Raw genomic sequence first — 14,626 nt, 5'->3', positions numbered from 1 at the left:
GGTGCCGCTTCCTTGCGCTGCCTCACCTCCCCGCTCAGGGAGCCCAGGTAAGCTGCGGAGGTTCTCCTTGCAGCCTGCTGAGGGTGGAGGTGGTTACCTGGAAGGACTTGATGAAGGTCCACAGCAGGGTCCGAATGCCCTCCCCGCGGCTCAGCAGCTTGACCAGGCGCATGACCCGGAAGAGGCGGAAGAAGGTGATGGAGATGCGGGAGTTCTCCTCTGCGTTCTGGAATCCATCGGCAATAGGAGGTGGTAGTTAACACAGCAACAGGGAGGGGCAGGGCAAGAACGAGGTGTGCCCTGCTCTGAGCAACAGAGCCCTTGCTTGGGGTGGAGGCAGGGCAGGGCAGGGCAGGGTTAGCTGCACCAGCTTCTCTCCCCTGGGCCACAGATGGGGAGGCCAGCTGCCCACCTCTTCCAGGGAGACAACCCAGGCCGGAGGTCAATGCAGAGCCAAGCTGTGCCCAGGCCCTTGAGCCCATAACCCTGTTTATCTGTGCTCCCCTTTTCTCCTTCAGTCCTAGTTCTTAACCCCCTGGGTGGAGCAACAGAAGATTCCATGAGGAACTTCCATACGCTTTGAAATTGAGGCTGAGAGCTAGCTGCCTTAGGCGCACCCTCCTCGGCTGCATGCTGAGGAAGCAGCCCCAGCCCCCCTCTTGTCTGGCCTGGCCGGGTGCCATGCATCCCGAATGGGATCTGGCTCTCGGCAAGGTGGCTGGGTGGGTGTGGCCTCCATCCCAGCCCCAGGTATGATTGCACTGGGGGTCCTGGTGGGCAGGATGGACTGACAGAGACTAGGGTTGGAGTGGGTTGCCCACCGTAGGGATCTTGTGCCCTGGCAGCTCAGGACTCCAAAAGTCTTGCTGTGCCACTCTTCCCACGTGGCTACAGGGACGGTGGGGGATAGGGGCATTGCTTAGCCCGCGGACAGTGTCTGTTTGCAGCCCTTGCCTCACCTCAGACACTGAAGCTGTTCCCCTGCTAGTCCCTCCCCCTGCCGCTCTGGGGCCTCTGGGAGGCCCCGACCCTCTCCAGGCTGCAGGAGACCCTAGAAGGTGTAGGGGGCGCACTCTAAGTGAGCCCTATATGAGTCCAGGCCCCGGTGTAGGAGGACAGAGAGGTTCTGCTTAGGGCGGATCATGTCCTCAGGGGAGTCCTGGAGCAAGGGGGAGACAAGGGGAAGGTGAGGAAAAACTGGATCTAAGCCAAGCCAAGTGGAAGCAGGAACACGGTGCTAAGGCCGCTGGGGTCTGCTGGCCGAGGGCCCTCCTCAGCCTGTGGGTCCTGGAGGGGCCTGGGGCTGGGGCACGTGCCTGGCCAGGGCTCAGGGGCAGGACAGGTTGCCCTGTCACCCTCCACCTCCAGACCTGAGAACAACACGGACTGACCCCCCCCACCCCTCTTCCTGCCCATGCTGGCCAGAAAGCCCACGGTGGTAGCCCCTGGGGAGCCACCTGCCCGTCCCCTGGAGCTAGTGCAGCTCACCCAGCCCTGTTGGCACCAGGAGAGAGTGGACCTTTGGGCTTCCTGTTACTGTCCTTGTTGCGTGCGTCCCTCAAGGGAGGGGGACCTCCAGGTCACTGGCAGGGAGAATCTGTGCCGGCCCCCCCACTTCTTGATTCTCTGCTTTCTTTTGAATCATTTACAGGCCAATCCTCCCTGACAACGTCCACACCTTATTTGCACCCCTGAAAATCCTCCTAGCGCTGATGCCCCTGAGGGCTCCCACCGGCCCTTCGTTCTAACTCGGTGGCCTGCTGACTATCCCTGACATGGCCAGTGGTTCCTGAGGCCACCCATCTTACTCCTGCTCTGCACGGGAGACCCAAGAGGGCGGCAGAAAACGCAGGTAGTTGCCACTTGCCAGCACATCCTTGCTCTGCCCTGGGAGGGCTGTGCAGAAACCATGCCGGAAGGGTCTCTCCTACTTCTCTGACTCTCCAGACTGGGGGAGAGTCACAGTATTTCTTCTAGTTTCAAACCAGAGCTGCCTTAGATCCGCACAGGGGGCCTGCTCCATAGGCTGCCATGGGGCTGGGGAGGGAAGGCCAGCCGCAGCCCTCGTCCTGTCCCTGGGCCCTACCCTGCCTGCTTATTTTGAAGCCTCTGATGTCCTTAATCTCTGCATTTCTATCACCCATGTATCTACTTGAAATTCTATTTTCTCTCCTTAAAAGGAGGTTGTGTTCCCCCAGAGGAGTAGGCAGAGGAGGCTTGGGGTTTTATAACTCAGCTGTCAGTTCCACCATGTTCGGGAAAGGAGAAAAAAGAAGAAAGAACAAGCTAAAGCGGGGAACTTCAGCTGTGAGTGTCAAGAGTGTGAGAAGTTGGTGCCACAGGGGCATCTGGATTTGATGAGTTAAAAAATAAAAGTCAAGCGTGTGGTTTGCAATCCATGCTGAGTTCAAACCCCCCACCCTGTAGGCACGCTCCCCCCAGTAGCTGCAGTTTCTTAACGCTCTAGAAGGAGGATAAACACATTTCCTCGTAGACACAAAAATGTCCTCTAATAAACCAAATGACAATGCAGTGGAACAGCAGACCCCAGTGGCCGCCCCTGGGAAGTAGGGTACAACGTCCAGGTTCAGCCTTTTCCTGGGCGGCCTTCCAGCCAGCCTGGGATGCGCTGTGTTAAGAAGCACCAGCCGCCGACCCAATCTTGCCCCCAGTCTGCTACTTTCAGGGACTCAACCCACTCATGGGTCCTTTTAAAAACTCACACTTGGCTCACTTTTGAAACGTGTGATGGCAGCTTTTTAGAAAAGCCTGTTCCAAGGAGACTTCAAGGTCACGCCTAGCGGCATCTATCACTTTAGGCAAAGGAATCACAGTCCTACATCAGGAGTGCTCCCATCAAACTCCTGAGTTTGTTTTTCTGCATAGCCTAATGTGAATGAACTTCGGGAATTTAGAAAAATTCATGGGTCACTTTGTTGGAATGACTGGATATTCAGCCACACTCTTAGTAACAGATTCCAGCTTACGACCGTTTACTGCAGCCTTAAACTGAGAGCACACGGGAGGCCAGTAGTTACAGACCCTGGATGATTAGTGGGAAGTCATCGTCTGACTTTCTGTCTCCCGGCTGGGTCATCCCTCTTCTTCCTCTTTTCTCAGGAGGCCCTTACCAGGGTGCTCATGGGCGCCCTGTGCAAATTTCCCACATCGGATTAAAGCTAGAGACTTTAGCCCGTGGAGTCCTCAGAATGTTTAACAGGAAATGGCCCTTGGGTCCAGTTCTCTCCCGGTGGCTCATTAGATGGTCAAGATCACAGTGAATTATCACCCAGAGGAAAGCTCAGGGAGGGAATGGAACACCATTACACAACAGCACGTCACAGCTCACACGTGACCGGGCAGGCGAGGCGCAGGACATACACTGTGGCTACATGCAGCGGGAGCGAGGCTGGGCTCCCAGAGATGCTGGGCACCGGGGGTGGGGGGTGAGAATGGGGGTGTTAGAGGAGGGTCACAGAAGCTAAGAGCGTGGTCTGGAGGGTCGGTCTTACCATAAAGGGAGAGCATTGGGTATGTTCAGCTGGCTTTAAAGAAAGGCAGATAGAAATAAGCTGTAATGAGTCTCCAACGAAGATGCCTGGTACTCTAGGTCTTGGCTAACACAGGAGCAACACCGTGGCAGGAGAGGGCAAAAGGAAACAAGTGAAAGAAATACAAAGCACAGGCCTGGCAGGGACAGGGACATCACTGTGAGTGTGGGCTCTGCACAGGTGGGTCTCACGTCTAGGGAGGACCTGAAGGCATTCCCTACTCAAGACCATCTCTGGCCACAAATGAAATAATTCACACACTTGTTACACATGAGGTCTTCTGAATTTTGTGGAGGGAGGTTTGGTTTTGTTTTCTAAAATGAGTTATGTGTCCTATAACCTCTGAGGGTTTGTACTTTCTGCACTTTAGCTCACCCTGGGCATTGCCAGCTGGAGGAGAAAGGCTTTGCTTATGCCCTAGTGCATGTCCCTATCCAAACATATTTGAGCAAAGGAGGTCAAGGGAATTGCCCTTGAAGTTTAGGGAAAAACTCAGTTTGTTATCACTAAAGGAGGATCTAAGGAGGTGGTCTGCAAGCCCCTCTGCAGCTGGGCTAGTCCTCAAGCTTAGGTTCAGGTGGGAGATGGCCCGGCTTAGCTACTAGTCTATAGGTGTGGAGAGCCTCGGCCATCGGTGTGAAATAATGCTTTTGACATTTTAAAGCTCTGCACATGATTTAGGATATTATTACTAACACCCAAAATAGCTGTTCTCATGGGCCTGAATGCTGAGTTCATTTTGGGGCAGGAGCTGAAGAAACTGGCCACCGGTGAGTACCCCACGGCAACCTCCAGTTCCTTGAGCTCGAATCCGGGAAGACGCCCCTACTCTTTGGGCCCCAGCACTCAGAGCTCAGCCCCTGACTGGTCCTGATCATTTGAGCTGTTAACTCTTCCTAGAAGATCATGACATTGCTTTTACCCTCCACTTTCAGATGGTTGCTCTTGTGTTTCTGTTTTTAAGGTACAAACAAGGAAAACGTGTAATGGAAGTTTTGAAGGATGGAAATGTGCACAACTAGACATTTGCTTGCAGACTGAAAATACTTCTATGATAACAGATTTCTCAGCAAATTCCTTTTTCCCTACAGCAAATTGGTAAAATGTCCTTTTTCAGGAATGACGGAGATAAAGGGTGAGGCAAGGGAAAAGAAGGGAAGGGACACCTCTCTAGTCCCTTACAGAGCACATTCTAGATCTTGGTTTCTGCTTCAGGAGGAATATCAGCTGCCAGGTCAGTCCACAGGCCTGGAGGCTGTGGGGTCACTAGAATTTGGCTAGCAGGCTGAGATAGAACATAGAAACACACATGCACGCGCACACACACACACATACACACACACGGAAGACATCTCTAGCCACTTGAGTGCTTGCCCTCGTGTGTTAATGGCTAAGGAGTTCTGTGTTTCTAGAGCTTCAGTGAGGGAGGGAGTGTGAGGGTCAGACGGAGGTAAATCTACACTACATGCAATGCCAGAGCATTAGATAGAGTTCCCAGCAGGCGTGGGCCATTATTCTCCTCCTCTCCTCCATCCTGAAAACTGCCAAAGCTGCCCATCACTCCTAAGAACTCTGGGCAACTGTTTGAGAGTCCTCTGGGTCAATCCCGTCCTGAACTGGACCAGAACGGAGACAATTTAGAGAACCCGTCTGGGTTTGTGTATTCTAATCACCTTGATTCTTATTATTTTAATAATATGTATTAATAATCCTTAGGATACATCTCTATGGTAGGAGTCAAGAAACAGAAGGAGCAATGAGGGCAGTAGGGAGAGGAAGGATGGGGCTCTCTGGGACTCCTGTGTTGGGTTCTCAGCCCAGGTGACGATAGCTCTCCTAAGAGTCTCACTTCGGGAGAATCTGGAGAATCACAAATTAATTTTTTTCTTGGGCCTTAAGCTATGCTATTCAGAGGGCACTGTTGACCTGCTAGAGCAGTATTTGTCAATGTCTCATATAGGCCTGTTCATATCCGAAGAACTATGTTCATAAGATCCATGGTCTCAAAAATAACTAACCATTCATAATAAAATCAGAAAGCAATCATTGGGTGATTTCTAAGTGGAAACAATAGGAAGAAGCCTAACATATAGCCCTCACCCTCAGAGAACCCAGTCTACTGACATACAGCCAACCCCCTAAGGACATTTCCTAGATAATCTTGTGTAGTCATTCCAGTCTTTGGTACCCTGCCTGGCTGCAAGTGGAATCCCTTGGTGACCTAGAAGGGGAGACTGGACCTGCTGGGTTTGGGCATCTGCACCTTTAGCCCAGAGCCATGTTTATGCGTTTGCTACTCTCTGTGATTCCCTGGTACCCTGTCTTGAAAGACCACCTAGCACTGGTTCTACTTTTTGACCTAAATTCAGAATTGGTTGGTAGCCTGAGGTACTTACACCATCCATCTCTGACCCTTTCCCAGATTTCTTCCCTGTTCCCCTGAGGTAGCTTATAGTTTCCCTATCTGTGGTCTTCCTGGGGAAGAAGGGCAAAAAGATTCCCTGAAGACTCATGCCCCATGAGCCTGGAGACCCTACCTGTACTACCCTTCAAGAGGGAGCCAACAGAGCTGCTTACCTACTCTGAACACTCTGGCTGAGTTTTCATACGGCATTCTATCCAGTAATGGTAGGCACTGAGCAGCCAATGATTTCATCTTTGTGTTCTAACGATCTGGTAATTTTCAAGGGGTTTAAAGATATTGGGCACTTAATTTGTTCATGCAATTGTATAAATGAAATGTGATTATTCCATAGGTGAGGCAGAGGTGGAACATTTTCAGAAAGAGTCCTGGCTAGTGGTTCTAGCTAACAGGCTAAGGACAGATAGAAAGGAAAACCCAATCACCTTACTTCAGTGTACTTATGCAGATTACCTAGATTTGGTATGACTGGCAATGACAACATGAAGGGCACTGGGCAGCAAATAGGAGATACTCTCTGGAAAACTGTCTTTCTGAATTAAGTGCAGGATCAAATGAGAAGTTATCACCTCAGTGGATGAAGTCTTAGTTTCTGGAATGTCCTCACTCCTCCTTTAGTTGAGGGACCATCTTTAGACCATGCATAAGACACTGAAGGATGAAGCTCAGGGAGTACCAGAGGCTGGTGAAGAGAGGATTCTCCTAGATGGAGGGGATTCTTCCAGTTGTTAACATTACATAGTCTCCCTGGAGAACTAAAAGGTTGTTGAAAAATAGCTCTTCACCATATAAAAAGGAGACTTTCCTTTCCTTTCCTTCCTTTTCTTTCTTTTTTTTTTTTAACACTGCCAGGAGGCAAGGATTACTAGGGATTAAAGGCTAGGTAGTAGATATCTAGGCTGTAATACCCAACCAAGCTGTCTTCCAGAATATTCTCTCAAGATCAGGCCATTGGAGAGCATTTTGAAGAGATCATACACCACTGCTGCACCCTCCTGGACATGCTGACTTTGAAAGGTACAGATTACCTTCTGATTCCCTATAAGGAAGGCTAGCTCTTCACTATGTCATGGACAGGCCCCACGGAACAGGTCTGCACAATCCATTGGTACCATTGAGACAATGACCATAATATCAGAGTCACTGAAATTCTACATTCCTCAGAAACAGGAGTCAAAAGCAATGTCACAGGAGCATGTAAGTCTTCTGTAGCTGCCCTCTACAGAAATGTTGCTTTTTTTTTTTTTTAAGTACTCTTGTCCAGAACTTAGGGGGTAGATCTAATATAAATTCCATTTTAGACCCCCTGAAGATCTGGGTCCAGGTGGCATCCCTTCCCACTCCCCAAGCTCTGCTCTCTGCTTCTCTGTATCCACTGTCTCTAATCTTATCTCAATTTGATCTGCAAGATAGGATGCCTGGTTCAGTTGCAAGAGTGTCATGGGATGTGGAAGGCTGAGGGCTTGGGGTTTTGTTGGTGAGACTCCAGGTATCTAAGTTGGGAGGACAATTATTAGGCTGGTACACACAGAGAGAGGCGGGAGTCAGGGGCTTCTAGAGACATTTGACACCACCTTCATGGTCAGGAGCCAGCAAGCGTAGGTTAAGGTGGGGAGGTCTTCAATATCCTTTTATCTCCTCTTCCAACCAGGAACTAAATTGTGGCCCTATAGATGTAGAGGAGGTGGGAGATACTGAATCTTAGAGCCACCAGAGATGGCAGCATGTGAGGGAATTTTAAGGAGGCCAAAGTAAAATAGGTTTTAAACTGTAAATCCTCTGAAGTTACATGAAGAACTTCTTTGCTAAGGAGATGCAAGGCTTATATAAGCACAAGTCAACTGGGATAAATAGAAGCTGAGGGTAGATGTCAATGGTTTTCAGATTTAATGGCAAATGAAGGGAATATGGGTAGTCAAAAGCAGTTCTTAGAATTTCCATTTTGGTCTGTGGAGGAGGTCTATGGTCTTTGGAGATGGATCTATGGAGGAAGGGTGCTAAGGAAAAGGAAAGAAGGGGGGATTACAAGGGAGGCAAAAACACTGCACAGAAAAGGGCAGAGAAAAATGAAAGAAAGCCCAAAGATGAGGCAGTGGAAAGTGGAAAAAGCAGCCCCCGTTCCCCTTGTCCACCTGCCCACCATGTTGGAAACCTTCTGGTTTGCATCTGTTTCCCATAGTAAAATTCTAGCCAGAAGGAGAAGGGCCCTTCTTGAATCTTTGTGGTTACAGACACACAATTGAAATGCCTCTTTGGAACTTCCTTTAAGGGGGTCTTTGGCCCCAAGGGGACTGGTGGAGAGGTACAGAGCATGGACAATGCTGGTTCCTGGCTCTCTCTTGGTCTTCCGGTCTCTGTGTGTTCGACTGCAGAAGGTGGACAGCGGTGACCATGGTATCATTAGCTGCACAGTGGCTAGCTCATGCGACTGCAAGTAGCTTAAGCCTCAGGCGTCACTGTGTTATTCACCTGAGCCTGATGGCTCCCCAGGGGCTATTACCTGCCAATAATTCATGCTAAACAAGAATGATTAAATTGTCAAGGTAGTTTTATCTTCCCTTGGGAAGGACAGCCAGTATCCTTCACTCAAATAACAAACAGAAGAAACCCATGAAGAATAAATGAATGAAATCAGTTTGTCAGCAGTGCGAACAACATTGATGAATTCTATTTGAGAGCAAGAGGGAGACAGGGACAGAGAGAGAACACCCAAGTCCAGAAGAGTGGAGAAAGGGGCACAGAGAACAAGAGGATGACAGAAAAGGCACACTAAATATGAAGAGTAAATGGTACAGGCTATGCTTTTTGGGGGTATTCGTGGGCATTTTTGAACCTACCTGGGGTATAGATCTCTCACATTCTCTACCAGCTCATGGAATGTTCTAGGTCCCTTTGCTTTAGCAGCTTTCTGGCAACCACACTGACAGCAGCTTGCTAGCCCGTGGGAACTAAAGTAACAGACACCGGCGAGGCCCAGATGGCTGTCTGGCCAAACCAAGGGTGTATTGTGACAGCTTCCTTCCACTCTTCTATTTTAGGGGAAAGGAGAGGGCTGCGTGTGGACAGAAAAGATGAGAACAGGGAAGGAAAGGAAAGAAAATTAGGGGAAAAGAGAAAATGAAGGAGGCAGAAGGCAGAGGGCAGAGGGCAGAGGAGCCTTGCTGGGTCATAACTGCCAGAACACTTAGACGATCCAACACAGGCTGAATTAAGAACCCAAACCAGGATGTCCATACAAAAACAGGTTCCCATGGACCTCTCAGGTTAAGCCTGCAGGGCGCTTCTCAAGACAACAGCTTTGGGGAAATTTGTCTACCAGGCCGCTCTATCAGACCTGACTTCCTATCACATCTGACGTCACAGTGCTCAGTGGCTGGCTGCCCACACAGCAAGCCTCGCCTTGCAGAGGCCTGGGGGTTTTCGAAATGACTCCTGCATTGCAGCTAGACTGCTGATAGTCAGGCACACTGCTGAATCTCTTGAGGGCTGACTTGGTTTCTGAGCAGAGTAGAAAACTGCCTGTGTAGAGCAACTGGAGGGTAGAGGGTAGAGAATATCTTTCTCACTTAGGTATCATGTTCCTGACAGTCTTATATTAGACACACCAGATATCCAGTCTTTAGGTTGAGCATGACTGTCTTCTCTTAAGAGCAACATTACTTTCTGGAAGGGTAGCTTACGATCACCCTAGTATGAATTAGTATATTGGAAACAGGCACTATGGCCGCATTAGTTTGTTCTGGGGCTAGGGGTGGTGCTGAAAGTGGGAAGAGGCATGGAGGGAGATCCATGAGCAGCAGAAGAAGGGATCCAGCAAGGGGAAACAGAGGTGTAAAGAGGTGTCAAAGATCAAGTCTGCCCCACCCAGCTTAGCCTGAGACCACCAGTCTTGCTTTAATCTACCTTAGAACCAGCTCTGGCCACACTGACCGTTGTCATATATACAATGTCTGGTAACGCCACCAGTTGAGCCCCCTACACTAATGCACCTGATTGGGAGTCAGGGGCCAGGTTTTAGGTTGGCCTTGCTATTAACAAGCTGCGAGAATGAGCGAGTTGTTTCTTGCCCCTGGCCTTCTGTGTCCTCATCTGTAAAACCTCTGTACCCCCAGGCCCTGTCACACAGCAGATATTCTGTACACTTGTGTGGGATACGTGGAGATGGGCCTGGGCCAGGTGGTCTGTAAAGTTGTGTCCTCTCTAACATTCTTGGACGAGGCCACCATCTGCCTGCACCCCTCATCTCGGTTCTTGGGGGGCATCCGTCCTGACCTTCTTGTGCCCATTCTGGCCCCTTCTCTGCTATGGTTGGGGGCAGGGAAAGGCAGACCAAGAGGACCAGGCCTGCTGCCCCACGTAGGCACTATGGGTTGAAGGCTGGAGAGAGGATCGGAGTGTGTGTGTGACTCAAGCTGGGGATGGACGTGCCACACACTCTCTGTCTATGACTCAGGATGACTCCTTTCCCTGTCATTCCAGGCCCCCAAACCAGAGCAGGAGTCAAACTTGCTTTATTATTTTTATGGGAAGCCAGTAAGGGGCAATTATCTGTCCTGTGGGTCTGTGGCAGAAAGGTACCGCTGGCTTCAGGAGCCAGGGCGGGAAGATCTGGGGCCAGCACGTAGAAGCCCCTGGGTGATGTCCCTGGACGCTCCCTGCAACTGAGCCCCATCCCCCCAGTCTTGCTACCACCCTCCCCCTGGGACTCCCCCCCCTCCCATTTTCTTCTCAAGCTGCAAATGTCAAGGGTGCAAGGGTAGTGGGGGCTGCTTTACACTCTGCCCTTTCCTTCTGAGCCCATTAATCGGGCACAGAGGTTGGGAGGATGCAGACCATGGTCTGTCTGAGCATTCCTGGGCCAGCCTGGGCTCCCTCGGTCTAGCACTGGCAGCGCCGACAGGCACAGAGAAGTCAGGTTGGATGGCTCTGCGCCAGCCCCCAGAGCTCGCAGCACACTGAACGAGGCCCCTCACGATGCCATGCCAGGCAGGCCAGCCCAGGGATTGAGCCAATGGGCTCTGTGGAAATGGCTTTGAGATCCCAGTCTTGCCACCCGTTAGCCACATGATCTTGGGCAAACTGTGCATCTTGCGTGCTCGGTTTCCTCCTGTGGAGAATCAGTGCTCTAAGCAGTTAATCTGACCACGGGCATGATGCCTTTAGCACCATGCCTGGCACATGCTCCTCCAAGAGAAGTCATCATCTCCCTCTTCTTCTGCCATCTCCCTGTCCCCGCCTTGCTCCCAATCAGCTAAGATCATAGCTAGGATCATGGTTCATTCACTTGATTTTCCTGCTCTGGTCACTCCTGTGGCCTAGCACTTTGGCACCCACACAAATCCTCCAGATTGTCTTCCCTCTGAGCCTCCCCAGAAGCCAGTGTTCTTTCCCCTGACATGGTCTCTGTCCAGCTCCTCTCCTGGAAGGCCCCTCTAGGGCCTTCTCTCTGGAGAATTTCCACGTGAGCCAAGCCAAAGCCAAGTGAGCCAGTTCCCACCAGCCTTGGAAGCTTTATGAAAGGAACGACCCTCTAGACTCTGCAAGGTGTGGAGGGGACAGGAAAATGCGTCAAACTGTATCAGAAAAAAACCAGGTCAGAATCACGGAATGCTAGGTCCCAAGGCCCGCTGAGACCATCTCCACCTGCCCCGCCGCCCTCCCCATGTGCATTTCAGGAACCTGAGGCCCAGAGAATGGGGTTAATTGCTCTGGTCACAGGGATTACTGGTGCTGGAGCTGAAAACAGAACCCAGGCTTCTTAATTCACAATTTGGGACTATTGCTCCGTATCCGTAAGGCAAGGATCCAGCCCTCTCAGCTCTTTCTGCTTTGGAATAGACTTTAAAATGCAGAATGAACAAGAAGAGTGTTGGGCAAGGCTGTTGTCCCGGGCACCCAAACTGATTCCGGGTTGGGGTGTTAGGAAGCATTTTTTGACGTTCCAGGGACTTCCACTAACAATCACAGGGGTTACCTCTTTGGGTCTTCCCTGTGGAAAATATCATTTCAGACCCCAGAAACAAAGGAACACCAGAGGGCAAATGAAGGAAGGGGAACCTCAGCCAGAGAACAAGGCAACTCCTCGGGGAGGAGAAGGGCCACGGCCAGGGCACCCCCGGGCATGGAAGCAGAACTTATCGTAATGACACAAGGTGGGGACTCATAATCTGCCTCGAGTTACATCTGCCATTTGTCCACAGGCATCTCCCAGAGCGCACAGAAAGTCAGCCACAGGGTGGCCATGAGCACAAGGGTCCTGCCCTCTTCATGCTGGAGGCCCCAGCTCAGTCCTCGTCTCTCCTTTGTCTTTCTCCCTTTCGTGGTGCTCTTCACCACTGCTCGTGGCTCTGCATAACATCGGTCTCACTGACATCTCTACTGGTGGGTCGAGGAGACACGTCCTCACTGAGCTCCTGTCTTTCTCACGCGAACCTGCTTCACCTGCTGTCCTTCCCGGTGGATACCACCTCCATCCTCCCACTGCTGAGGCCCCAACCCCCTGGCCATCCCGGACGCCTCTTCCTCCCACACCCACATCCCGTCTGTCAGGAGATACTGTTCTATTTTCAAACCAGCTTGAGAATCTGACCATTTTGTACCACTTCTCATGCTCCTGCTCTGTCGCCAGCTACCCTAGCCTCCCACTTGGGTTACCATGTTTGCCTCCTGAGTGGTGTTTGGGCTTCCACCCCTGACTCCTAGAGACAGCAAGGTGGTCCTGTGGAAATGCGTCAGATCGTGGGACAGCTCTTCTCGAAGGCACCAGTGTCTCCCCTTCTTGCTCCATATACAAGCCAGAACCTGGGCCCCTGTCCCACCCCCTCTCTCCCTCTCTGCTCCGTGTGAGCCAGTCACTGTGGCTGCTCCTGGCCCGAAGCTCCTCTCCCAGAGACCTGCACCGTGACTCCTCACTGCCTTCACATCTGTACTGCGTGCACATGTCCCCTCCTCAGGAAAGCCTGTCTTACTGACACCGCGCCTGTCTTCACTGTCCCCAGCACCTCTGATCCCCCTAATGTGGCACAATTCTTTCCAAAGCACGGATCACCATTTAGCACACTGTATATTCCTATTTCCGAGATGTATGGCTCGTCGTCTGATTCTTCCCCCTACCCTGGAACGCCAGCTCAGAAGGAAGGGGCTTTCGTTTTGCTCACCGATGTATCCTAGGTGCCTGAAATAGTGCCTGACACACACACAGACAGTGAGACCATAAATACAGTGGAATGAAGAAGTGATGGCCCAGGATGGGTGGAGAACCTGTTTCCTGAGGGAGGCGGACACCACGGCCTACGTAGTGAAGGCGAGGAGGAAAGAGAAGGCATTTGCAGGGACAAGAGTATAAATGCGGGGAGAGTTTGAGGCCAGTTGGAATAAATACGGGATTTGGTGAGGGAAACGAGAGTTGATTTCTGTAGTTTTAAAAGAGCCAAAGATGCTGAGTGACAGGTGAAAAGCCCTCATGGATTCCTCTGAGGCTAAAAGTGTGGATTCCTGCCAAATAGAACATATATCTGGGAACGGATATCTTGTGATGACAGTGTGACTAGAACATTCTGGCAAGGCCTAGAGCAGCACCCTGGGAAACCACCCTGGCGCTGTGAACTTCCTCACGCCAGGGAGCGTCCAGAACCAGAAGCTGCTGGTGACCTGAAGGCAGAGCCACGTGAGGGAGGGACCTACCTCTGAGACTAGGCATCACTGCTGCTTAGTTTGTCATCCACCATACTGGCTGCTACCTGAGTGCAGGGTCGCGCAGGACTGTGCTTGAGCGGGCCTCTTGAGGCTTGGGTTGTGCACAGTGATCAATACTCGGTGCTTACTTTCATCTGGCTGAACCTGTAGACCATATTCCAGAGTCTAACCATATCCAGGAAATTAAGGGCCTTCACAGGGTCTGTGGGCAGTAAGTTATACTGAGATATAACTGGTTGGAGACGAGGCTCTCCCAGCTCTTCCAGTAGGGGTTTTGGAAAACACGTCGTTTGCTTGGGTGCCACAGTCTCTCCCACTCAGTAGTGCTTTCCAGTAAAATAGACGCTCTTATTTCAGCCTCAAAACACACTGCAGGAAATATCATCACCATTCCTTTGACGGATGAGGAAACAAAGTCTTCGGACATTTTGCTAACTTCTCCAGGAAGAAGTTCTGACGTCCTCTCCCACACTGCCTCCTGGACTTGGGTGATATTATGGTTATTCTCTTTGTTCAGAAGCCATATTCATTGTGCGCCAGGTCTCTGGACACCTCCTCTTGTTGTCCAGCACACACACTGTCCCTATTTAATCCCCAGACAACCCTTCAGTATGACTTTTAACTAATTGCTCAGTCTGGAGGAGTGAAGAGAATCTCAGCATGGGATGGAGGGAGGCTGGACGAGTTAGAGGTGTATCAGAACTCTAAGGTGGTCTGATACACAATTTTTTGTTTTGAAAATGGGAAAAGAACCTGTGTGGTTACTGAAAATATAAATTACAGAACGTAAGGGTTGAACAAATCCTGGCTAGGGGGAGTACACTTGAGGGGGTTATGTGAGATGTATGAGTTTGTTAAAGGCATCTTGGACTGAAGAGACAGGAGTTCTGGCCCAGGGCAAAGTGAACGGGCCATACCAGGAGGACTGGGTTCCAGCTGTGTGGCTCCGAAAGACATT

General features: G+C 50.9%; 1 protein-coding gene across 3 annotated transcripts in view; it reads right to left on the bottom strand.

Annotated features, from left to right (window-relative positions):
• CACNA1C (calcium voltage-gated channel subunit alpha1 C) overlaps window positions 1-14,626 on the bottom strand; it is a 645,253-nt gene that overhangs the window by 58,387 nt on the left and 572,240 nt on the right. For all 3 annotated transcript variants that reach the window (XM_035028541.1, XM_035028540.1, XM_035028539.1), the window contains 2 exons: window positions 3,513-3,545; window positions 98-226 (listed from right to left, as the gene is read on the bottom strand). In XM_035028541.1, the coding sequence (XP_034884432.1) occupies window positions 98-226; window positions 3,513-3,545 (162 nt within the window). The remainder of the gene's footprint in view (window positions 1-97; window positions 227-3,512; window positions 3,546-14,626) is intronic.

This window comes from Mirounga leonina, unplaced genomic scaffold, assembly GCF_011800145.1.
Source record: "Mirounga leonina isolate KUSES-001 unplaced genomic scaffold, KU_Mleo_1.0 Mir_201, whole genome shotgun sequence".
NCBI classification, from domain to species: domain Eukaryota; kingdom Metazoa; phylum Chordata; class Mammalia; order Carnivora; family Phocidae; genus Mirounga; species Mirounga leonina.
The sequence above is the reverse complement of the archived record's forward strand: the minus strand, read 5'-3'. Positions and strand labels throughout refer to the sequence as shown.